Source organism: Ascaphus truei, chromosome 18 (genome assembly GCF_040206685.1).
Source record: "Ascaphus truei isolate aAscTru1 chromosome 18, aAscTru1.hap1, whole genome shotgun sequence".
In the NCBI taxonomy this organism is placed as follows: Eukaryota; Metazoa; Chordata; class Amphibia; order Anura; family Ascaphidae; genus Ascaphus; species Ascaphus truei.
The window spans coordinates 9,612,685-9,637,824 of NC_134500.1; the positions used below are offsets into that span (position 1 = coordinate 9,612,685).

The following is a 25,140-nucleotide window of genomic DNA, read 5'->3' on the forward strand; positions in this document are numbered from 1 at the left end:
AGTGATCATCCATGCAATGCAGGCAGTGATCATCCATGCAATGCAGGCAGTGATCATCCATGCAATGCAGGCAGTGATCATCCATGCAATGCAGGCAGTGATCATCCATGCAGTGCAGGCAGTGATCATCCATGCAGTGCAGGCAGTGATCATCCATGCAGTGCAGGCAGTGATCATCCATGCAATGCAGGCAGTGATCATCCATGCAATGCAGGCAGTGATCATCCATGCAATGCAGGCAGTGATCATCCATGCAATGCAGGCAGTGATCATCCATGCAATGCAGGCAGTGATCATCCATGCAATGCAGGCAGTGATCATCCATGCAATGCAGGCAGTGAACATCCATGCAATGCAGGCAGTGATCATCCATGCAATGCAGGCAGTGATCATCCATGCAATGCAGGCAGTGATCATCCATGCAATGCAGGCAGTGATGCCCCCACAAAGCTGCTCTTTCCTTTCTATTCACCTGTCTGTCAGTCCGTTTCTATATATTTGTCATGTATATGCTCACTCACCTGGATGTGTCCAGTGTCCCACCTCCTTGCAGGATATGGAGATGAGCACTCACACCACAGCACCCCAGTTCCTGCCACCACCACCACAATCACCACAATGATTATTTTAGGGTAACATTGAGGGTTTACACGCAAAGGGTCCTTTGTACTCTTGTTCCAAAAATCTCACAAATGTACTAAATTGCAATTGTAACACAACAGGATGCAAATATGGACACACAAGGCTAAACCGGTTCAATTAGAGCAGTGGCTCCCAACTTTTGTTTACATTGTGGGCCTCCAGCTGGAAAATATTGGTTCTACGAACCCCTAATTAATCTTATTACCTACTCATCAGACTATTGCTATAAAACTGTGTGACCGATCCCAGACCGTATAGTGTCCTGAGCTCGTGGGGAGAACACACGCTTAATAAGGCCCCAAACTGCCCCTCAGTGTGTGCAGGCACCATGGGGGGGGGGGGTATAGCTGTCAATCACTGCGGAGCTTCAAAAGGCATTCCACAATGTCTCACTGTGGGGAGAGACTTTGGAAGCTCCTGCTGCAAGTGACAGCGATACTCACCACGCCAAGGTGCAATTTGGGGCCTTACTAAGTGCGCAGTCTCAGGAACCCGCTATATTACCTGGGATCCGCCATTACACCTCACGAACCCCTTGAAGTTTCCAAACCCTTTGTTGGGAATCGCTGAATTAGAGCTCAAAAATGTAACTTAACATTTGAGAAGCGTTACAGTGACAATCCAAATGATTACAGAATAACATACAGTAACGTGAGGGCAGACCGTTTATTAAGTTAACGGGAATACAACAGAGACCTATACAGGTACGTTACCAAAAGTAGCACAGTGACCATAACACAGATTCCATCGCAGTAGGTTCTCCCTGAGGTTCGTGAGGAAAGAAATGTATGATTCACACACGTACAAATGTTTCCCCAGAATGTATCTTATCTGTAAATTTCAGATTAATATTTATACCCAACTCCTCTGATCTGTGCAAAAATCCCATTTCATGACCTAACCTGCAGCGACGAGCCCTGGCAATCACCTGTCACTCCCCCTTAGCCATTTGAGTTTTACAACCTGAGGTCTGGAGGAGCTCAACCAAATCTTTAGTGCCATTAAGCATAGGCAGTTCTTTTCGCCCCACAACACATACATGTGTCCTGCTTGTGCAATCAAACGGTGATACATCATTAAGCATTGGAATGGGAAGTGTGTGTTCTGCTCTTGTAGATCACACTGACCAAAGCATTAACACCCTCACTGCCAGAGGAAGGCAGTTCACATTTTCCCGGTTAACTTCTTTATTGTCATACTGCATGGGTGGCCAACTCCAGTCCTTAAGGGCCACCTACTGGCCAGGTGTTGGGGATATCCCTGCTTCAGCACCGGTGCTGAAGCAGGGATATCCTTAAAACCTGACTGGTTGGCGGCCCTTGAGGACTGGAGTTGACCACCCATGCCACGCTGCATTTCCAAATACAATACTGTACATGGAGCACCTTTATGTTGTGACACTATTCATCTTTCCATCCATTCATCCATCTACTGAGTATTCGTATTTTCACAGCAAATTATGTTTGTGTTTATGTCACAATCATATGTTCCTTTAAAAAAAAAAAAAACAGCTGGTCGGACATTTGAACGGTTTTCCATTTGCGGTTCAGCACAATACAGTAGGTTGGACACAAATAATTTACGGGAGACTGTTCTAATGAAACCTACAAGCGGACAATATGAGAATGAATTGGCACTGGAGCTGTCCGCTCTCTCAGAAGACAACGCTGACGGAAGGACAGAATCTCCCACTCCGCCTTCAATGTGAGTCAAGCTTGATTTTGTTCTCTTCTTAATTTTGTAAGTGTCATCCCTTGTTCTGCTATGTTTCTTCATGTTATTTAATATGAGCATCCTTGCGTTAGCAGAAATCATCAAATGCGTCATGTGAAACATGGAATGGTGTTCTCGCAGCTATCATCGCAAAAAAAGACACCAGATCATATGTTGCAAGGAATATTAGAATTCATCAGGTGTGTGGGACTTATTTTAACCTGTCCAAAACAGGAAAAGTGTTCCTCAAGATCCCCACCGCCCCCAACAGGTCAGGTTTTAAGGATATCCCTGCTTCAAGGCTCTCTATGCACTAACATCTCTTATGACTGTTACATGTGAAGTCTTGTATTTGTGTAAATTAAATTAATGAATGGCTAAGGTGTAAGATGTTCTGTCTCAAACTACAGGGTGGTCCTTACCTACTTTGTAGTACATTTTGTGCTTCTAAAACTACAGCGTACGCAGCATGGTACTTATATTTTTACAAGCATATTGTGTCCCTGTCCAGGTGTGCGATAATCTCATTGTTGATGCACCAGATGATAGAATTATTTATCCAAGGCACAAGGAGCTGGCACTAGGGATTCCACCAGGTGCCCACAGCCAAACCAGTGCTGGCACTGCTACCCCGCTTGGTGTATTTGACATCATGTAAACACATGAATACATTCTCAGCTTGAAATCTAAACTAAAACCCAGCATCATTTCATTGAAGAGTAGGGAACATGTAGCCCGAACAGAGATTATTTTTGTTTTTCTTATGACTCAGTCGGGGGAAAACGAAGGAAAGAAGAGCCCTGTCTGACGTCAAGAAGGGGGGATCAACAAATCCCAAAAACGCTCAACAGACTCAGGTGAGACGATGCAGGGGGCAGCATGGTGGGCACTGGGTGAGGTGCAGTGTAAAGGTTAAGGCAGAGGGGCTCAACTCCAGTCCTCAAGCCCCCCCCCCCCCCCATCAGGTCAGGTTTTCAGGATAGCCCAGCTTCAGTACAGGTGGCTCAGTGTTACTGAGCCACCTGTACTGAAGCTGGGATATCCTGAAAACCTGACCTGTTGGGGGGACTTGTGGACTATAGCTGGGATATCCTGAAAACCTGACCTGTTGGGGGGACTTGAAGACTGGAGTTGACCACCCCGGGGTTTAGATGTTGTAGTAAGGAGATGAACTCCTTCAAACGCACACGTTTGTGAGTTCAGTTCCTGCCCTGGCTGCCATCTCTCAGTGATAGGGACCTTGTTCTGTTTTGCTTTTCATTCCAGTTCGCTGCTAGAATCAATATGATCGTTTCACGATACAAACATCATTCCTATTACAAGAAGCAATAGGTGGAGGGTGTTTGTCACTTTTCGTTATCCACCATAACGTCTTTAATGTGTGGTTGAAACCTATTACAAGAAGAAATAGCTACAAGTTTAGAAGTGATCACAAGCCCCCTGCATTACCAAGCAGAAATCTTGCTACAGCTTGTTAAGGAGATACAAACTCAAAGTATTCTAACCTTTTCAGTGCCATCTCCAATGTGTTGCATGGTCCCCTGGCACTGAAATAGTTAAAATGAAGCCATGGGGAATGGCAGCTTCAAAAATGTACCCCACACCCCTTGGTGAAGTGGTCTGAAAGTCATTGGATGACCTCATTCTGCTGAGCAGCTGTCAGTAGCACAAGAAGTAAAATCCTTTGTATTTGTGCTCCTCGCCCCCTGGTGGGGAAAGCACCACATGGCAGCTTAACTATGGGGCTGTCAGAACCAGGAGGCACTAAGCACAGGTGCACGTGCCATGGTGATGTCAGGGACTCAGTTTCATTAAACACCATCCGATTATTATCATTATGAAGGTGCAGTGTTATCAAAGGAGAAGTGGGAGGGAAAGGGAGGAGGTGGAGGGGGGGGGGGGAAGACATCACATCAAAAATAATCCCATATCCAAAGGAAATAATAATGTATCCAAAATAAAACTATTCACAGACAAGGGAATCATCTAATCGTGAAGTTAGACATTTCTGCCACCCAAATAGAGGAAGGTACCTATGGCAGGGGTACCCAATTCCAGTCCCCCTCACCCCCAAAAGGTCAGGTTTTAAGGATATCCCTGCTTCAGCACAGGTGGCTCAAGCAGTCCCTGCTTCAGCACAGGTGGCTCAAGCAGTCCCTGCTTCAGCACAGGTGGCTCAATCAGATTGAGTCACCTGTGCTGAACCTGGGATATCCTGAATACCTGACCTCTTGGGGGGGGCCTGAGGACTGGAGTTGAGCCCCCCCTGATCTGTGACATTGTGATTCTTAGCTGCCTTAGCAAAAAAAACATCCTTTTTTTTAATTTCAGTTTGCTTAATTAAAGGAATATATTCTAGCCACGCACCCTATTTTACAAAGAATTTCATTACCCTCCCACCCCCATGCCAAATCCTCAAAAGTGTCACGTATGTCATAAGATATTGTATTATATTTTAATTCAGTGTGTTTGCTAAAGGGAGGTAGAACCCCATTTCTTAACAGGAGCTGCTGTGCCCTGGCAACCATACCTCTTGTTGCTTTTGGGGCAGGTACGTTTGATACCTTCTCCTATTCAGCAAAGTTCCCAAAATACCCTGTATTTTCTGACGACTGTGACACGCAATTTTTTTTTCTCCCAAAACCATGATTTTTTTAAATTGTTATCAGTAATAATAATAACAACTTTATTTCATATAGCGCTTTTCTCCCAATGGGACTCAAAGCGCGTCACAATGACAGTATAGCGTGCGGTACGCAGCACATAGGAATGTTACAGACACAGCCTGCAGTAAACACCCATTCAAGTCAATAAGGGTGTTCAATCGGAATCTTCGGGGTATATCAGAAGACCCCGCTAGTTGTTTTAGATATGACCCTCATCCTTGCTCTGGGCCATATTTCATCTACTGATAATTTGAATACAAAAAGGTGCTGTGCGCTTTATTGGAGTTGTGCATATGGAGAAAAATGTTGTATGAAATAAAGTTCTCTCTATTTATGTTCCCAATGTTGGAGGAGACAGATATTGCATACACAAACGACAAGAAGACAAGCACAACCTTCTTAGAAAAAGTTCAAAATATGCATTAGGCCACAAGCCCCTATTCTTACTTACAAAGGACAGTAATTAAAAGTGCAGCATCAGAGGATAACAAGGGTTGGCAACGGTATATTCACCACACCCCGTGGTGATAGTGCGTCAGGGGCAGCCGGTTTGGATCCGCATCTCAGGAAACCTGCAGCCGCCGGCAACAGCCGAGCTCCCCGCGCTCCGATCCTCCTGTGTACTTCCGGGTTCTCACGCCAAATACTGACGTCTGACGTCTTTAGCGTCATTACTGGCCGCTTGCCAGAAAATCCTTGCCAATCCTTGTCTCTATCCTCTGAATGAATGTACAGCTCCACCTAGTGAAGCCTACGCGTTTCGCTCATTCCAAAAGCTTTGTCGTCAGGGAGACAGATATTGCATATCATGAACACATGATGGCCAAGTTACAAAACAACAAATTAGGTGGGGGGGGGAGGGGGAAAGTCTTACTAATCTTTCAATACCAAAAAACAAGAATGATTATTAGTCATTGGCACAGGTCCATGTCCCTTTGTATAGCCAGAAATAAGAAGCCAAAAAAAAGGTGCTTGTATGCACCGAAATATTGAATTCTGCGATGACTTCTTTAAGTCATTAAAATTACCTTTTTTGCTACCCATTGAATTCTCTCTCTTTTTGGTGTTGAATCCAATTTTCCTTTGTATTGCTAGCATTGTATTGCTCCATTAGTGAACAGGGTAACGAGAGGTTTGCTAGGTCTCTGCTGTACTTGGAAGGACATTTTCTGGTCTGTCCTTAGAGGTCCTTGTTTTCTGCCTTAGCACCATGAGTACAGAGGATGACTCCAAGTGGCTGGAGTGGGTGACCAAGCAGTTTGAGTGCATCGCCGGAGAAGACAAAGAAATTGACCTGGAAGAGTTCAAGACAGCACTTAAAGTCAAAGAGGTTTGCAGCTCTGTCCTCGACACGTCCCCTGAGTTGTGGCATGCACAATCCCGCAGTGTTTTCAAAAAGTGTGTTTTAAATGCAAAATCTGTTACTGTAAAGTAAATTGGGCATTCAAATGTTAACAAGGAAATGATTCCGGGACTAATAATAATTTATTTACTGGAACTGTCCAAGTTTCATCACTGGTACGTCTGGCACGGGGTCAGACACTTTAACAAGAGAAAAAGTGTTCTCATTGCATGGCACATTTGTGTTGTTACCTTGTTATTTTATTTAATAACTAGCTGAGAGACCCGGCGTTGCCCGTGAGTTAAATTTCCCGCGGGGAGGAGGGGGAGGGGGGACAGCGGACGGGAGGGTGGGGGGACAGCGGAACAAACGAATGGTGGCCAATGAAGGTGCATATGGTGTGCGCAACCGCGCATGCGACCAAGACCTACGGAGCATCAGGCCGAGTCCATAGAAGGGGAGGACGCGCTGAGCCGTGCGGACGCTCCGCGCTGAGCCCCTGCATCCTCCATGAGGATGTCTTTAGAGGGGGCTCACGCGACCTTCCGCAGGCGTGCTGAGGCGCTGGATTTTTCAGCCTACAGCCAAGCTGTTTTTCAGAGCGCTGTCGGCTGAAAACATCCAATCAGCGCGGAGCAGCGATTGGCCCAGCGACGTCACTGCCCCGCCTCCCTCAGTCTCCCCCCGCCTCCCGATCGCGCCCGCTGGCTCGCCTGCATGGGCATGAAATCAGCGTTGGCGCGCCTCAGCCCTGCTACCCCCCTCTATGGCCCCAGCCTTAGACAGGCGAGGAGACAAAATGAAATTGTTTTTGTATCGCTGCGCAGCGTCACGTGAGCGGTTCAGCCAATGAGGGCGAACCGCTCACGTGACATCACAATCACGCCTCCCTGTCGCCTCCAGCCTGCAGTGCATGTTTCGCATGCGCGTGACGTCACGCGCACGCTGCCAGGATAATCGCGGCCTAACTCTGTGCCCCGGACATACTATTACTTCCTGGTAACACATTTTATAAATAAATAATAATAAATACCTGTGAGAAAGTAGATATTGGGGAATTCATTTAGCGAGGACACAGAAATAAGCCATACAAAGAAACAGAAGAACATTTACAGTATAATGTGCAATAAATAACAATTATCAGCATTTGCAATGCACGAAGGGCAAATACAGTAGTGACGACGGTCAAGCCCTTGCATAGAGACCGCTGACCGCGCCTCCCCTTGTCCCGCAGTCCTTCTTTGCGGAGCGGTTCTTTGCCCTGTTTGATTCAGACGGGAGCGGCTTTATCAGTCTGGACGAGTTACTGAAGGCGCTGAACCTCCTGATACATGGAAGTGAAACCGACAAACTCCGCTTCCTCTTCCAAGTGTATGACGTGGACGGTAAGGCCCGTGCGCAGAACTCGAGGTGTTATGTTCCCCCCGGCTGGTGAAAAGACGGCACGGGATTTATCCAAATAAAAACTCCAATTAAAGGCCGTGGAGCTTTCTTTTCTTGGATAAATCTGGTGCTGTTTTCCTTGCCTCCGTTTTGCAGGCGTGAGCCTTTGATACTATCCTGATGAAGTTATGTAACTGGCTTCTCTAACCGATGTGTTAAGATCCCTTGATTCTGTAGGAATCTGGTGTGACCCCTTCTTATCACATTAAACACAACCCCATTAACCCACTCAGTAACAAGGAGGCATATTGTTGTCACATCTGTAAGTTCTCCCTGATTTTTATCATCAGCGTCCCATAGACATCAATAGGGTCTCATTGATAGGCAGTGCTTTCTCTTTAGAGCTGCAGTTCAAGCTGCCGTTTAAAAAATTAAATCATTCAATATGTGCATCAATACAATCTGCACACTGACATGTGATTAGCTAAGTTGCTGATTGATCCGTTCTCCTGTAATCGATCGCTGAAGATTTGGCTCGGGGGTTCACTAAATGCATCCTGGGCCCTCTTCTGCTGCACTGATTGCCAAAGTTCTGAAAGGAAGATCATGTGACCAGGCAGGCACTAGATTCAATTGGTTCACTGCTAGAGAGAGGGCAGGGCTCAAAAAGGGCTGTTTCAGAAGGAGAAGGGGATGTGACTTTGTAAATGGTTGATATAGGAACATAAATGTTTGTTATATTAGAATACATAAAAAATGTCTTTAAAATAGTTTTTTTTTTTTTAAATGTAAATGCTACAAGTATTTTCTCCTAGTACAGAGCGGATTTTATTTAAAAAAAAAAACAAAAACAAATGTAGGATACTGCTTGAACTGCAGCTTTAAAATGCAATTTTCTGACCTAGAACCTCTCACTGATCTGGGCCTTTATAGGGATCATCTCTGTGCTTTGCATTGTAATGCTGGCCCAACATAGCGTCTCTGTGCTTTGCATTGTAATGCTGGCCCAACATAGCGTCTCTGTGCTTTGCATTGTAATGCTGGCCCAACATAGCGTCTCTGTGCTTTGCATTGTAATGCTGGCCCAACATAGCGTCTCTGTGCTTTGCATTGTAATGCTGGCCCAACATAGCGTCTCTGTGCTTTGCATTGTAATGCTGGCCCAACATAGCGTCTCTGTGCTTTGCATTGTAATGCTGGCCCAACATAGCGTCTCTGTGCTTTGCATTGTAATGCTGGCCCAACATAGCGTCTCTGTGCTTTGCTGATGCACAAGGCTGTGGGCTTTGTTCCTGACGTTTTCAGGCAGCGGTTCCATCGACCCAGACGAGTTGCGCACGGTGCTGAAGTCATGCCTCCGGGAGAGCGCCATCTCGCTCCCGGAGGAGAAGCTGGATGACCTGACGCTGGCCCTCTTTGAGTCTGCCGACAAGGACAGCAGTGGATCCATCACCTTCCAGGAGCTGAAGGAGGAACTGGAGCGGTTCCCAGAAGTCATGGAAAACTTAACCATCAGGTGGGGGGTGGGGTGGGGGAGGGTGGAGGAGGGGAGAGTTTGGGACTGCCTGGAGCTAGTAGGGTCCATTGTAACTAGAGATGGGAAGCCACCTTCAACTTTGAATAGGAAGCTTCACATTAGCATAATATTATTTGGAAATTGTTGGCATGGCTGTGATTAAAGATGTATCATACTTTTTACACCATATAACAAGCAACATAGATTCTACTTGTACACTACAGCCGGGAGAAACGGACCATTCCGTGTTCTGTGTGTGTTAATCTGGCTGATCCATGGGCCCCAGATGCCTGAGCCTGTTTAACATTGCACTGATGCGCTGCTGGGTAGCTTGACCCATATTATCGTTTGTTTGTAAAGTGCCAACATATTCCACAGCGTAGTACAAGGGGGGTTACAGAGATTTGATCATTACGTAAACAGAGTTACATACAAATATGGACACACATGCACAGATACAATGTATCAGAGCACCCTGACAGATTTACACTAGGACATTATTACAGCTTTGTAACGTTATGCATAGCCACCAGAGTCTCTTTATTCTTCTGTCCAGCGCTGCTAACTGGCTGAAGCCTCCGACCACTGAGGAGAAGAGTCACACACCTCGCTATCTCACGCCAACCTACTGGCACAACAACCGCAGCAAGCTGCTGTTCATGTGCGCCTATTGGTGCCTGAACATTCTGCTCTTCACTCTGGCGGCGGTCAGTCACGCAAGCCTCGGGGGCTGGATCATGGTGGCCAAGGGCTGTGGTCAGTGCCTGAACTTCAACTGCACTTTTATTGTGGTGAGGGGCTGCTTTTTTATCCATGTGGGTTTTATCCTGGGGTGTAAAAGAGACACAGCCTTGTCACAGCGGGGTAAGGGACAAAACCAAAAATACTCTTGTATAGCGCAGGAACCCCCCCCACCCCCACCCCAGGGAATCCTGCAGAACTCACCCACACATCTAAACCAGGTCCGACTGAGCGGACTCCTCCATCACCCAACATCACACATCTGGCTGCAAAACTGCAGCATAGACACGCACCAATATTACGTCATTTGTTTTGTGTAATAAAGCTGTGATGTGATGATAAGCATGATTTGCAATTCATTGGGGGTAGCTCTGGCAGTAAAGGTTTTAACCACTATGCCACACCTCCAAAGTATCTCTCGTTGGGAGCACCATGCATGTGGCACCAATTTGTGGGGCAATGTGAATTTTACTATGCACAGAAGCAAGGCCTCTCGTGGGCCTCTCGGTGAATGGTGGTGTTGTGGCCTCTGTGCCCTCAGGTGCTGATGCTTCGCCGGTGCCTAACATGGCTGCGTGCTACCTGTGTCTTGCGTTTCCTACCTCTGGATCAGAACGTGGTCCTGCACGAGCTGGTCGGGTACGCCATCTTTGCCCTGACGGTAGTTCACACCGCTGCTCACGTGATAAACTTCGGTAAGCAGGAAATCGGTAGTTACAACAACTCTTATGTAGCACAGTTTACACGATGCTGTACAGTCACACACAGGGGCCTGTGTTAGCTTCGCAGACAGCTTTTTTGCCACACAGAAATCTCTATTTAATTTACGCTTGTGTGCCCCGGTGTACCAACCTAAAATCTCTCCGATCTGCGTCACCACCTACAATGGTCTCTGCTTGAAAAAGTAGCGCTTCAAAAAAGTCTGCCAAGTTGAATCTAGCATAAACCCCAAAAAGCACATAATTAAGTTGCTATGTATCAACCAAAAATGTGTTTGACGCAACACTAATGTTTTATTATATAGGATAACAAAATGTATTATTTTCACAGTATGGCTATTATAAATATCATTACACCATTTATAATTACAAACACTAGTTATAAATACAATTTAGATTAAACCAGATTTTTTTATATATATATCCATCAGGTATTTAACATGTGCTACAATGTAATTAAAACAATGAATTATGTGCCATGTCTGAAGCCTTTACACAGCACACACATTTTATGAAAACTTGTACAAATTTTTAACAAAAAAATGTTTAACACCCAAAAAAAATTGAAATCTGATTATAATAAATAGGCCCAAAGAATAGAACCGATTAAGAAAAAAATCTTGCAATTTAATTGGGATGCCTGGGGATAAATTAATTGGCTTCCCATGGTCACAGAAACCCAACACTGGAATTCAAAGTGGGGTCAACCACTTCAAGATAAGACAGTTACCACCAGGTCGCCCTTGTAGGGCGTCAAGTACAAGACATTCATTTGTCAACAAGTTTGGCACGCCTGTAGTGTGTAGCAGGGGTGCACAAACTTTCCCTCCTGCTCCCCCCCCCCTGTCTGCACTGCCCCCCTACTCGCACCCCCCTCCTTACCATGACGTGTCGCCATAGACAAGGTAAGTGAAGTTAACGAGACCCCATGCGATCCCCCGGAATTTGGGCCAAACTCACAACTGACTCCCTGTGTAAAAACCAAGAAAGGCAAATAATTTAATATTTCTTTGTTGCTCTTGTTTTTATAGAAATATATCATTTTTTTGGGGGGTGACGGGGCACAACTTATTTATCTGCGAGACGCGTGAGCATCACCTTAACGAAGGGTTCCCACGCCCAATTCTTTTCGTGTTGCTCTGGATGTCTCGCTATATGAACACTTCTTTCTCCCTAGTAAATCTGACCGCAAACACGGGCGCATACCATTTCTGGGAATACCTCCTCACCACACAGCCGGGCATCGGCTGGGTGTATGGCACGGCCTCCATCACCGGGATCGTCCTGCAGCTCCTCATCTGCCTGACCCTGGTGTGCTCCAGTACCTTCGTCCGGAAAGGCGGTCACTTTGAGGTCACCATTACACCAGCATTTAGTACCGGGAATAAGAAGGGTTTTTTTTTCATTGATACATCCGGAAATAATTCCTTCATTTGGGTATTGTATAAAAGCCGCAGTTTTTACACTTGGGAGAAATGCACCCTTGCGAATTTCCTTCTCCTCCTTAGGAGAAAGATAATGTGTGTGTCCCCAAAGCTTGGCAGTGCATAAGCGACCCCACTGGCGCCAAAGGGTTAAACCCACCCTTGCATCGTACGGAGATAATTGAATTAAAGGACAGAACGTAGGGTTGCCATATTTAAGTTTTTATAATACGGGACGCCAAAATCCAGTATGTAAGTGTGACCCGATAATGAGCGATGACGGATTTGCAAAAGCTTCCAGCTGAACGGTATCTCCCGCTTGACCGCTATATTCTTTGGTTTTGAGCATCTCCGCTCTTGGCCGGGCGAGTAAAGACACACACTGACCTAACCTGGGAGAAAAAGTAAGGCCTATAGGGGCAGGGGTCACGGTATTATGAGATGACCAGGCAGTGTCCTAACTTTACCGTTGTAATAATTTAGTAAAAGGGGACATCCATGGGAAAAAGGGAACTGTTACGCTCAAGCAGAAATCGATTCCATTTTTATGGCTGATTTCATTGCAGTCATTTTAAGTTCAGGCATTTCACGTGAGTGCAAAAAAATACGGGACAACTAGGCGTCCTGACAACTTCACGGGACAAGTCAATGAAATAAGGGACAATCCCGTATATATGGGAATGTCTGGAGACCCCAACGTGATTACATTTAAATAGGTAATTTAAAATGTTGTGTGTTTGGGTGGCCAAGGATCCATAAAGATTTTTTTTTGGGGGGGGGGGTCTGCTCTTAAACAAGGTGGTTTTATGGGAAAGGAATTAACTACATGGATCTAGTCTTATCGAGGCCTAATAATGGACCTTCCTTTGTAGATAGAAGCCAAATACATTTCTGATTGGATAACAAATGGAAGCGCTGGATAATCAGCTACCCCACTGGTCCCATAACCTAGCCTCGGTCTTGCAGGTTTTCTACTGGACCCACTTGTCCTACGTCTGGATTTGGCTCCTGTTATTTCTTCACACGCCTAAATTTTGGAAGTGGTTTTTGGTTCCGGGTCTCATGTTCCTGCTGGAGAAACTGTTTGGAGCGGCCGTGTCGCGTATTGGGGGAGTGTACATTGTAGAGGTGAACCTGCTGCCCTCCAAGGTGCTTCCCTTTGAAATAGATTCATCTCCGTAACTCTCTTCTCATCCTCATGCACCTCAATAACCATCTGCTAAGCCAGGGGTTCTCAACTCGCCCACAAGATCTCCCCAACAGGTCAGGGTTTTCTGCTTCAGCACAGGTAGCTCAATCAGTGGCTCAGTCTTTGAGCCACCAGTGCTGTTGCAGGGATATCCTGAAAACCAGACCTGTTGGGGGGGGGAGGGGGTCTTGAGGACTGGAGTTGTGTTAACTCCACCCCTGTGCTAAGCCATTGCTGTTTTGCCGTCCGGTTGTAGCCCTATACGTGTAGGGCAAGTCCTATAAATGTGTAGAGAACTGCATGCTACATGCTTTACTGATCCTCTGCGTTTGCTAAACTCTCATCTCTCCGGTCTGAATGAAGGTGACACATCTCGTCATTAAGAGGCCCCCGTCCTTCCAGTACAAGCCTGGTGACTACGTATACCTGAACATACCGGCCATCGCCAAGTATGAGTGGCACCCGTTCACCATCAGCAGCGCCCCCGAGCAGGCAGGTGAGAGCCGCGGTGCCCGCAAGATAGTCTGCCCTTCATCGCTGGACCGGGCTGCTACCGATACATCATCCATATTATTAAACATATGGATTTGTCTTCGGGGCAGCTGTGCCGTCTTCCTAGTTTCCCTGGATTTGGGGGTTGCGGGTGTGACTGGCACGCAAGTGTGACGCGGCTATGAGTCACGCGGTTATTACGAGCCTGATCCTGGCACATGCTCATGCTTTGCACTGGGAGGGGGGGTGGTATGTTCAAGTCCTTGGAGCACCATGTGACCTTCCATCCGCTCTCTTTTGCAGACACCCTCTGGCTGCACGGTCCGGTCACTGGGGCAGTGGACAAACAGTTTGTACGAATACTTCCGCCAGCCTGAGATGGTCAAACTTGAGACAAAACGACTGACCCGGAATCTGAGGAAGAAGAGATATCTCAGCCAGGTTTGAGCAATGCCATGGAAACTGTCACCTTGTATTGTATTGTATTGTATGTCTTTATTTATATAGCGCCATTAATATACATAGCGCTTCACAGCAGTAATACATGTGGTAATCCAATAAATAACAGATAATATAAATAACAGATCATGGGAATAAGTGCTTTAGACATTAAGGAAGAGGAGTCCCTGCTCTGAGGAGCTTACAGTCTAATTGGTAGGTAGGGAGAACGTACAGAGACAGTAGGAGGGAGTTCTGGTAAGTGCGTCTGCAGGGGGCCAAGCTTTATGTATCATGTGTTCAGAATGTTCACAGTGCTATTCGTATGCTTCTTTAAGTAAGTGTGTCTTAAGGTGGGTCTTAAAGGTGGATAGAGAGGGTGCTAGTCGGGTACTGAGGGGAAGAGCATGCCAGAGGTGAGGGGCAGTCAGTGAAAAAGGTTTGCTTTGTATTGGGTGAGCTTACCAAAGTGCGAATTCCGGACCTTAAATACCAACACAAAATGGAGACCGATACATTGGGCTATGAATTAATCTCTGTATCAAGAGTTAGAGAGAAATTATATGGAGCAGTTTTATGGGCGTTGCAGGAGTAATGGCTATATAAAGAGACATGGGTGGGGGGTTATATAGATGATTGTGTTTTTCAGGAGCACCTTTTCAGCTCCACTGATTACAGTGGAGCCATCGCTACCAACGCGGATGATCAGATTGAGCTAACGGCATATAGGCCACGCAGAAACCCACCAGGGGAGGAGATGAGCAGCAGCCTGGACGTGACGGGAAGTCCACAAAGCCGAGAGGTAAACCCCACAATTAAAACCACCCTCCTAATAGTGTCACCATCAGGCTGGGATGTGGGTCACCATTAGGAGGAAGTGTGTTGAAGGTTAAGATGTACTTTCATAATGTAAAAGAAATATATATATATATCTTATACTATATTAGTGAAAGCACTGTATGTTTGCCTGCCTGGATGTCCGGTGTCCCTCTCATTGGTCCCTTGGGCCGCCCGCCCCCGCACACCTCTCATTGGCCTCACACACTCACACCACCCCCTTGGCCCGCCCCCCACACCTCTCATTGGCCTGAGGCGGAGTGACGGGCCAAAGGTCCAAAAAAATAAATAAAACACACACACACACACACACACACACCTCTCTCCCCGCTCCAAATCACCTCTCTCCCCTCTCCAAATCACCTCTCCCCCTCCCCAGCGGCATCACCTCTCTCCCCGCTCCAAATCACCTCTCCCCGCTCCAAATCACCTCTCCCCGCTCCAAATCACCTCTCCCCGCTCCCCAGCGGCATCACCCTCTTCCCCTCCCCAGCGGCATCACCTCTTCCCCCTCCCCAGCGGCATCACCTCTTCCCCCCTCCCCAGCGGCATCACCTCTTCCCTCTCCCCCTCCCCCGCTCCAAATCACCTTTCCCCCTCCCCAGCGGCATCACCTCTCCCCCCTCACCGCTCCAAATCACCTCTCCCCCTCACCGCTCCAAATCACCTCTCCCCGCTCCAAATCACCTCTCCCCGCTCCAAATCACCTCTCCCCCCCTCCCCGCTCCAAATCACCTCGCTTCCCGCAGCTGCCACGCGGCGCGTAAGATGGCGGACCCCTTCCTCCCTCGCGGCGCCGAGTCAGACGGTGGCAGCGCCCGGAAGTACAGGTAGGTGTCGCGTCCCCCACCTCCGGCGCCAAACGAACTGAGAAAGGGCGCATCAACTGAGGTGTGTGTGTGTGTGTGTGGTGTGTGTGTGTGTGTGTCACTGTCCACTGCCCCCCCCTCCTGTCCACTGCCCCCCCCTCCTGTCCACTGCCCCCCCCCCTCCTATCCACTGCCCCCCCCTCCTGTCCACTGCCCCCCCCTCCTGTCCATTGCCCCCCCCTCCTGTCCACTGCCCCCCCCTCCTGTCCACTGCGTCCCCCCTCCTGTCCACTGCGTCCCCCCTCCTGTCCACTGCGTCCCCCCTCCTGTCCCCCCTCCTGTCCACTGCCCCCCCCCTCCTGTCCACTGCCCCCCCTCCTGTCCACTGCCCCCCCCTCCTGTCCACTGCCCCCCCTCCTGTCCCACTGCCCCCCCCTCCTGTCCACTGCCCCCCCCCCTCCTGTCCACTGCCCCCCCCCTCCTGTCCACTGCCCCCCCCTCCTGTCCACTGCCCCCCCCTCCTGTCCACTTTCCCCCCCTCCTGTCCACTGCCCCCCCCCTCCTGTCCACTGCCCCCCCCCCTCCTGTCCACTGCCCCCCCCCTCCTGTCCACCTGCCCCCCCCCTCCTGTCCACTGCCCCCCCCCCTCCTGTCCACTGCCCCCCCCCCTCCTGTCCACTGCCCCCCTGCCCCCCCTCCTGTCCACTGCCCCCCCCTCCTGTCCACTGCCCCCCCCCCCTCCTGTCCACTGCCCCCCCCCTCCTGTCCACTGCCCCCCCCCTCCTGTCCACTGCCCCCCCCTCCTGTCCACTGCCCCCCCCCTCCTGTCCACTGCAGGAAATGCAGGGGGAGGAATCCATGCCTTTGAGGCGCCCCCCCCCTCCTTTGACGCCCCCCCCCCCCCTCACCTTTGACGCCCCCCCCCCCTCCCTTTGACGCCCCCCCCCCTCCCTTTGACGCCCCCCCCCTCCCTTTGACGCCCCCCCCCCCTCCCTTTGACGCCCCCCCCCCCTCCCTTTGACGCCCCCCCCCTCCCTTTGACGCCCCCCCCCCCCTCCCTTGACGCCCCCCCCCTTCCCTTTGACGCCCCTCCCCTCCTTGACGCCCCCCCCCTCCCTTTGACGCCCCCCCCCCCTCCCTTGACGCCCCCCCTCCCTTTGACGCCCCCCCCCTCCCTTTGACGCCCCCCCCCTCCCTTTGACGCCCCCCCCCCTCCCTTTGACGCCCCCCCCCCCCCTCCCTTTGACGCCCCCCCCCTCCCTTTGACGCCCCCCCCCCCCTCCCTTTGACGCCCCCCCCCCCTCCCTTTGACGCCCCCCCCCTCCCTTTGACGCCCCCCCCCCCCTTTGACGCCCCCCCCTCCCTTTGACGCCCCCCCCCTCCCTTTGACGCCCCCCCCTGCCTTTGACGCCCCCCCTGCCTTTGACGCCCCGCGCGCACACACTGACTGACTGCCCGCACGCACGCACACACTGACTGACGCGCACACAAAGCCTGACTGACGCACGCACACACTGACTGAGGCACACACTGACTGTGTGTGCGTCAGTCAGTCTGTGTGTGTTTGTGTTTCTGCCTCAGACTCACTGACGCGCGAGCAAACACACAGTGACTGACGCACACACGCTACATGAAGCTGTAAAGGAGGGAGGGAGGGGGGGGACTGGATTGATGTGAATGGGGGACAAACAGAGAGAGGGGGGAGGAGAGAGAGGAACGGGAACATTACATCCCGGGCAACGCCGGGTCTCTCAGCTAGTATATATATATTCAGGGAGACACAAAAATGATTGAGACACTTGAACGGGATGTAATTTGTATTCTCACTCAACACGTTGGGTCCTGTTTCTCCAAAAGCAGCACAAACCTGTCCTCTTATTCTGGTATTAAACACAACTGCACTAAAGCTGTAGAAAGACTCCAGTAAAAGCAGAACCAAAGTGAATTACTGAAGAATCTCAACACACTGCAGTCAATTTTCGGAATCATTATTTCTTGGGATTACGATGGGTGATTTAATAATTTTTCCGTATCGTGCAGATTTCCGTCGCGGTCAGTGACAGCCACCGGTTATGTAATGTAAAAGTAAGTGCCCCGATTGCAAGTTCATATGTCTAATCTGCTTTATTCCAATAACGGGTCCGAGCATGTTTAATGCAGAGTATTGTGTGTCTGTTACATGCAGAACAATATATACTATATGCAGTATTCGGATTAATACACTGTAGGGCTCCTTCATCAGGAGGCGGATGGAGCTTCAGCACAGGTGGCTCAATCAGTCCCGGCGTCAGCACAGGTGGCTCAATCGGTCCCAGCTTCAGCACAGATGGCTCAATCAGTCCAGCTTCAGCACAGGTGGCTCAATCGGTCCCCCAGCTTCAGCACAGGTGGCTCAATCCATCCCAGCTTCAGCACAGGTGGCTCAATTAGTGGCTCAGTCTTCAACTGAGCCACTGATTGAGTCACCTGTGCTGAAGCTGGGGTAGCCTTAAAACCCGGCCTGCTGGTGGCCCTTGAGGACTGGTGGTGGCGGCCTCCTGGCCTAGTGTATACTTGCCAGGTCCCTTCTGCGGGCAGCATTTGGCAGCTCTTTGTGCTCTCTCTTGTTTGTAGTGTTACTTTGATGGCCCTTACGGAACCCCGACCCGCCGGATCTTCACATCGGACCATGCCGTGCTGATCGGAGCCGGGATTGGCATCACCCCCTTTGCTTCAATCCTGCAGAGCATCATGTACAGGTTTGCATGGGACGCTGTGACCTCACAGACACCCCCCCTTCCCCCGACTCATTCCTCTGACGGCCGAACACGGGAAAGGAAGGCGCTTCCAACTGGCAGGAGGGGGCTGCGTTAGCTGCAAGAGAACCTAGAGAACCTAGCTACAAATGTTTGGTAGGAGGGACTGATAATGAAACATGCAGCTTCCTGCCGCCCTGCTGAGCACAGGTCCGCAGATAGATTGTAACCGCACGTTAAATAACTTATGGTGGGTAAAAAAAGTGACAAAAACCCTCCACAAATAAAAATCTCACTTGTGAGCTCATTCACCGCGACCCTGCCCTTCCCCGTTATCTCTTCGCATACAGTGCTTCCACTGCAGCCAGGGATTGTGGGAAATGTCAATGCAAATGAGCACTCGGCGTCACCTTTTGCTTCATGTCCATTTTAACATGGGACCCCCTATAAACTTATGTTGTCGCAATACACAGCTTTTTCAGCACAGCCCGGGTTAAAGAAGCGCAGAGCCAGCAACCCTGCTCACAGACATCTGTTTCGACCTTTTGGGTCTCACCTGTGTGAGGCTGGTTATGCCGGCTTTAGCTTTAATCTGTAAGAGATTTCACTTGCGGTGCAATTGTGGGGGGATGGGGGGAATGTTTGTTAATTTATAAAACATTTGATAAAATGCATGGAGAGTTACCTCTCGTGTCCAAGTATATCCCACTGTTCTGCTATAAGGTGATGTAATAGGATTCCTCACCAAACCCCAAGGCAGGAAATGTTTATCCCCTGTGTCGCCTGAAGCAACCAATGCATTGCAAGAAATATCTCCAGGCCCCCGAAGGGATTAACATACGAGATAAACACCCTATAAATACAAGAAGCAGCACATCAGTATGTGCCCGCCGTTAACCCTTAGTGTGCAGGGGAGGAGCCAGGCACCAGCGTGACGATCATGTGATCATACTCACTGAAAACATGATTGTGATGTCACTGCGGCGACGTGAATGGAAGACGCGGTCTCCTCTGGGGCATTGTGGGAGATGTGTGCAGAGATATTTTTTTTAGCACCGTAGCTGTTTTTAAGGGTAAATAAACAAAAAATAAGCTTAGATTAGGAGGCGGGTTTAAACAACAAAAACACAGCTTGTGTTTCAGCAAAAACACAGTTAAAAGGAAAACAAAAACCAGGCTAACTCGCACAGGCACTGACCAGGCCACACCATCTATGGGGTTGGGGGGGCTAGGCCCCTTACTAACAACAAGCAGAAAATCAGTTCACAGGTGGAGGTCAGTTACCTTCGGGCTTGCGGCCTCCCCCAGTCTGGCTAGGAGGGGGGGGGGGAAGAGTCCCAGTGCAGGCTTCGCTCGTGTATCTGGGCCCCGTATCCAGTGCCATCTTAACGCATGGGCACGCTGGGCAGCTGCCCGGGGGCCCCACGAGCATAGGGGCCCCCCGCTAATCTATGCACAGACCAGAATTTAACACTAATTTTCCCATCACCCGCCTCAACATTCAAATCTCCCGCTAACTCGGTAGAAGGAGAAAATGACGACTTGTAGCGGCGAGTTGGCGGGGCCCAGTGTGCGGCTTTGCCCGGGGCCTGTGATGCTGTTAAGACGGCCCTGCCCGTATCTTCCTGGGTCCGAGAGAAATAGTCCCTGCGTGATCTCTGCAGCAGATCAGGGTGTCTCCTTGGATTAATGATCACCTTGCACAGAATGCTTTAGTTAGTTAGTAACAAGCCAGCTGATCAGGTTAGTTTGGACAGTCTGCTCTGAATTAACCTGCTCAGTGCTGGCCTTAATGCTCTCCACACAGGCGTTCCTGCAAAACTAACTAGACAGGGAAGCCCCCCGGTTACAGGCATCATCAGACGTCATGGGGCACCCCAAGGGTTACCTACTAAGAACATTAATATATATTGACTGAAGCAGCCGCCGAGCGGTTATCGCCCAATAATCCCCATTGACTTCCACTTTGGGCTACACAGAATTACCCATTTTTTTTTTTAGAGAAAATTGAAATATAAAAAGTACAGAAAGTGCGACTGTGAACTGCATTTGAGTATTACTCTTACAACCTATTAATATGCTCTACATTGTTATGTGTTATTATACATATACACATAGGCAAGATAGATAGGGCTAATGTCAACCTGTGGTAGGTGATACAAATTGTTATTTTTTGGCGGTACCCCTATATATCTGCAGGTAGCAGGAGTATGAATAGCATGTTCATGCACATGAATAATTTGCAGTTACATTTTAATTTTTATGCTTATTTGCTCTATCGCTGTTTTCTTCTTGCAATATGGCTTTAGTCAATCGGTAAGTGAAAAAAAATTGGTGTTCAACACCGGTAACGCCATTTTTTTCTTCTTCCATTTATCGGCTTTTGCTGAATCTTGGCTGAAGGGAGCAATTCATTATTTCATTGTGTGCCTCGTCAGGTATCGGATGAGAAAACAGAACTGTCCCAACTGTAAATACTCGTGGTGTGAGACTCTCAAAGACAGTGAAATGAAGCTGAGAAAGGTGAGGGTTTTGCCAGAAAAACACACACACACACACACACACACACACACACACACACACACACACACACACACACACACACACACACACACACACACACACACACACACACACACACACACACACACACACACACACACACACACACACACACACACACACACACACACTCTCTCTCTCTCTCTTTTGGCTCTGTAATGTTTGTGCGGCACATTCTGTTACTGACATCATCATTAAAAAAAACAAAAAACAATTAACCCTTTCATGACTGCGATGGCCCGCTCCACGTGGCTGTTCAGTGCATGCCAGGCCTCTCTCACAGTAAAATGGTTTGGTTGAGGTAGATAATGACTCCGGTGGGGATTCCATCCTCTGCACGTCATTAAAATTTCCCATCTGATGGGCGCTCATGTTTGGTAGGTGGACTTTATCTGGATAAACCGGGACCAGAAGTTCTTTGAGTGGTTTGTGAGCCTGCTGACCAAGCTGGAGATGGACCAGGCCGATGAGGAACCGGAAGGTACGTGTCTCTGCTTTGTCCCTTTTGAACCCATCACGCGGCCACTCACAGGGGACAGGATGAAGAGCCACAGAAGCGTGTGCTAATTTATTTTTTTTAGACCACAGAAACTTTGATATTTCACAGTCTCTGTGTCTAGTTATTAACGCTGCAACATTAACAATGCACATCGGCCAGAAAACTCTGATGGAAAAAAAAAAAGATGAATTATCGTCATATTCAGTAAGAATTATCTATGCAGCAACATTGCTACTAAAAGATGATTTGCCGATAGTTTTCAGTCTGTTTGAAGTGATAGGTCTGTCCAAATGCCAGGGTCAGCGTTATAAGAGGTGATGGGGGAGAGAGAGGACCCTCTCGCTGAAGAGCAGGCCCCTTTATTGCAGACACCTGTGCTGCTTGCTATTACCTGGGTTGTGTGCAGGGGGAGCTCTAAGCACAGCTGAGAGAAAAAATAAACACTACATTATTTGAGAAGAAACTTAGGGCCTCATGCAGAGAGCAGCGCTAACAGGGAAAGCGGCATGTTTTGCCGAAATCTGCCTTTAGAAAGGCAGATAATGGCGAGTTTTAAAAAAAGCGCCATTTTTTTTTTCTGAAACTCGCCGCGTGGCTGGAGAGAACCTAAATCTCTCCAGTGTTGAAAACGGCCGTCTTCAGAGAGCCGCGAACGCCATCTAGTGGCTGTTCGCGCCAAAAAAATGGCGCAATTTTCAACATTTTGCTTCTCCACCAAGAAGCTGGCGCTCGGCGGCCGGTGGGGGAGAAAAAAAAAAAAACGCGATTTTTTCCCACTAGTTTCAACAGCGCTCATATCGCTGGTTGAAACTCTCCATATGCAGACAGGATTCTAAATGCAGTTTTATGCCCTTTCTGCATATGGAGAAAAAAACTCTCCATTAAACCTACTTTTTATTCCCCTCTCCAATTTTAAAAAGCGCTGCTCTCTGCCTGAGGCCCTATATGAGCAAATAGTGACCAGGTTACCTATGGGACTATTCTCACCTTCCTGTGGCATTTCATATTGTATATTTGTTTCCACAGGCACACTGATAGCAGGGCCTCAAAGTGTCATTGCATAGGTTGCAGAATAGCTGTTAAGTCATGTACACAAATCACTGCCTGCAGAAACGAAGTGAAGAACAGGGCACGATCTGGCAAGTAATGACCATCAGCATTGAACCTCAGGTGCGGCAGTGTCAGGGCTAAGACGGCTGTTGAGCTCCACGTGAGCTTGGTGTGGTTGCTTTATTTCCGTGTCTCTGCCATCAAATATAAGATTGCCAGCTCTTGTGGGCAGAGAATGAGAGCGGCTACCCCATGCAGGTGACTCTGTGCCCGTTGCTTGCAGGCCGTTTCCTGGAGATGCACATGTACATGACTTCGGCTCTCAGCATGAATGACATGAAGGCCATTGGCCTACAGATGGCTCTGGACCTACTGGCACAGAAGGAGGAGCGAGACTCCATCACTGGACTGAGGACACGTACACAGCCAGGGCGACCCGTCTGGAACAAGGTGAACCTCTTGATTCCGGGATATCCGCACCCCCTTTTCGCAGATTCTCAGCCCGTGCCTTATTTTTTTTTTTTTACTCCAGGTGTTCCAGAAAATCGACCAGGAAAACAAGGGCAAGGTGCAGGTGTTCTTCTGCGGATCCCCATCCCTGGCTAAGGAGATCAAGGCTCAGTGTGAGCAGTTCAACTTCAAGTTCTTCAAGGAAAATTTCTAGGCGTTTGTTTCCAATTAAAGGAACGGTCATCTCCTGGTTATGAACAAACACTCCTGGCTGTTAATTACTTTTTGTGTCCTGTTGTATTTCTATTTAGTGGAATCATGGAGGCTTATTGGGACAAGGTACTTTACAAGTAATAGTTTGTACCTGGGATGTTCAATTATACAGACAACCGCTGTACTTGCCCTTGAAATTGTATTTATACAATTAGAAGGTGATACTAAGAAGGGTTACTTATTAATTGTATTTATACAATTATAAAGTCACACTAAGAAGGGGTTACTTATTAACTGTACTGCTTCTGTGAACACTCACTGATTCGTTAGTAATACGCTGTGATTCACATTCTTGGGAAACATGAAAATATTTTAGAGATCCAATTCTAAGGTCCCTGTGAACACAATTGAAACCTTGCCAAGATTGCATTGCAGCTGCAATGTTACACACCTGTATCCTGCAAAAACGTGTGTGTGTGTGCCAAGCACACGCATTTTAAGTGAAACTTCTTTGTTCTTTGTTACTGTTTTGTCACAGAAATTGTATTTGTGATGAAATAAAAACACAATTTCAGTGCCAAAACGCAAAGAAGTTTGACTTAGAACGCGTTTTAGCTATTTGCACTTCTATATTTATAGTAACTGTGAATTCCGCGTATGTGTGCGCGTCAGTGAGTGGGCATGCGTCACTGTGTGCGAGTGGCGGTGGGGTGGAGGGTGCGCTGAGCATGTCCCACAGGCTCTCCCAGCTCTTCCCCCATCCGACAGAGCTGCGCGGACACGCGCATCTCACGTCCGAAGAGAACTCGAGGGAGCCAGGGCACACACACGATGCTGTGGGGAGGTGGGTGACAGGGGTGTTGTGTGCTCGTTGCGGTTGGGGAGAGTGTGTGTGCACGCGTCAGGGGATCCAGCGCATTAAGTCAGCCGTTAGTGCAGAGGAGCGCGAGGGTAGTTGTGCGCATGCGCAGTAGGTGATTAGCGTGAAGGGCTGTAATGTGCATGTGTGGGGGTGACTATTAGCTTCTGCGCATGCGCGCCGCAGCCCACAACCACCTTTTCTGCGCATGCGTTTAGTCTAACCTCTGCGCGGCCTGGAATGCTAGTAGCGTGACGTCATTTGCGGCAAGACATTTTTCCCATGATCACACTGTGGGCGCCAGCAAGGAATTTTGACTTCAAAAACTGCCTTGCAGCTCAATGCTGCCTTTGCACCACGACTTATAAATTATATACAAAGACTACTTACACCTCTTATTAGTTCGTTCTCAACAATTATTGATGTTGTCATTAAAATTATCTAGTTATATGTATGGCACGAACATATTCAGCAGCACAGTACAGGGTGGAATGGAGAAGACCATTATATAATAACAAGAGTAGACCAGACACACAGACAATAGGAAGCAGGTCCCTTACTCCAATGAATTTACAATCTAAGAAGGTGGGGGTTGGGGACACGTTCTCATGCGTCTCCCGCATGAAAGAACAGTTTCAGCTGCTGTTGAATGTTCAGCGGGGAGATTACGGTCCTAAAATAGTTGAATCTGTCCTTAGAGACATCCACGATATGAAGGGAAGAGGAGAGCCTGCACCGGTTCCCTGGAAATACCCATCCTTGTGGCTGCCGGAACCACCCATCACACTTATCGTCCCTTCACTGACTTGTCACTGTCATTCCCTCTCATGAATGAGCAAGAGGCCAGCATGGTTTGACAAG

At 48.6% G+C, this 25,140-nt stretch overlaps 1 protein-coding gene and 1 long non-coding RNA gene across 2 annotated transcripts; one reads left to right on the forward strand and one right to left on the reverse strand.

The window, feature by feature from the left end:
* Positions 1–2,219: 2,219 nt before the first annotated feature.
* Positions 2,220–23,473, forward strand: NOX5 (NADPH oxidase 5). Its single transcript, XM_075575405.1, is given in 19 exon segments — positions 2,220–2,346; positions 3,128–3,212; positions 6,228–6,351; positions 7,598–7,748; positions 9,052–9,262; positions 9,819–10,053; positions 10,545–10,698; positions 11,900–12,075; positions 13,113–13,295; positions 13,699–13,831; positions 14,131–14,147; positions 14,149–14,268; positions 14,915–15,067; positions 17,952–17,996; positions 18,525–18,649; positions 21,085–21,169; positions 21,590–21,689; positions 23,041–23,207; positions 23,290–23,473. Coding segments are annotated over 19 exon segments (2,481 nt in total). The 5' UTR covers positions 2,220–2,261; the 3' UTR covers positions 23,422–23,473.
* Positions 11,596–20,004, reverse strand: LOC142468842 (uncharacterized). Its single transcript, XR_012788883.1, has 3 exons — positions 19,931–20,004; positions 19,603–19,707; positions 11,596–14,241 (listed from the first exon to the last, which is right to left on the reverse strand). It is a non-coding gene; the product is annotated as an uncharacterized LOC142468842 (long non-coding RNA).
* Positions 23,474–25,140: the final 1,667 nt, after the last annotated feature.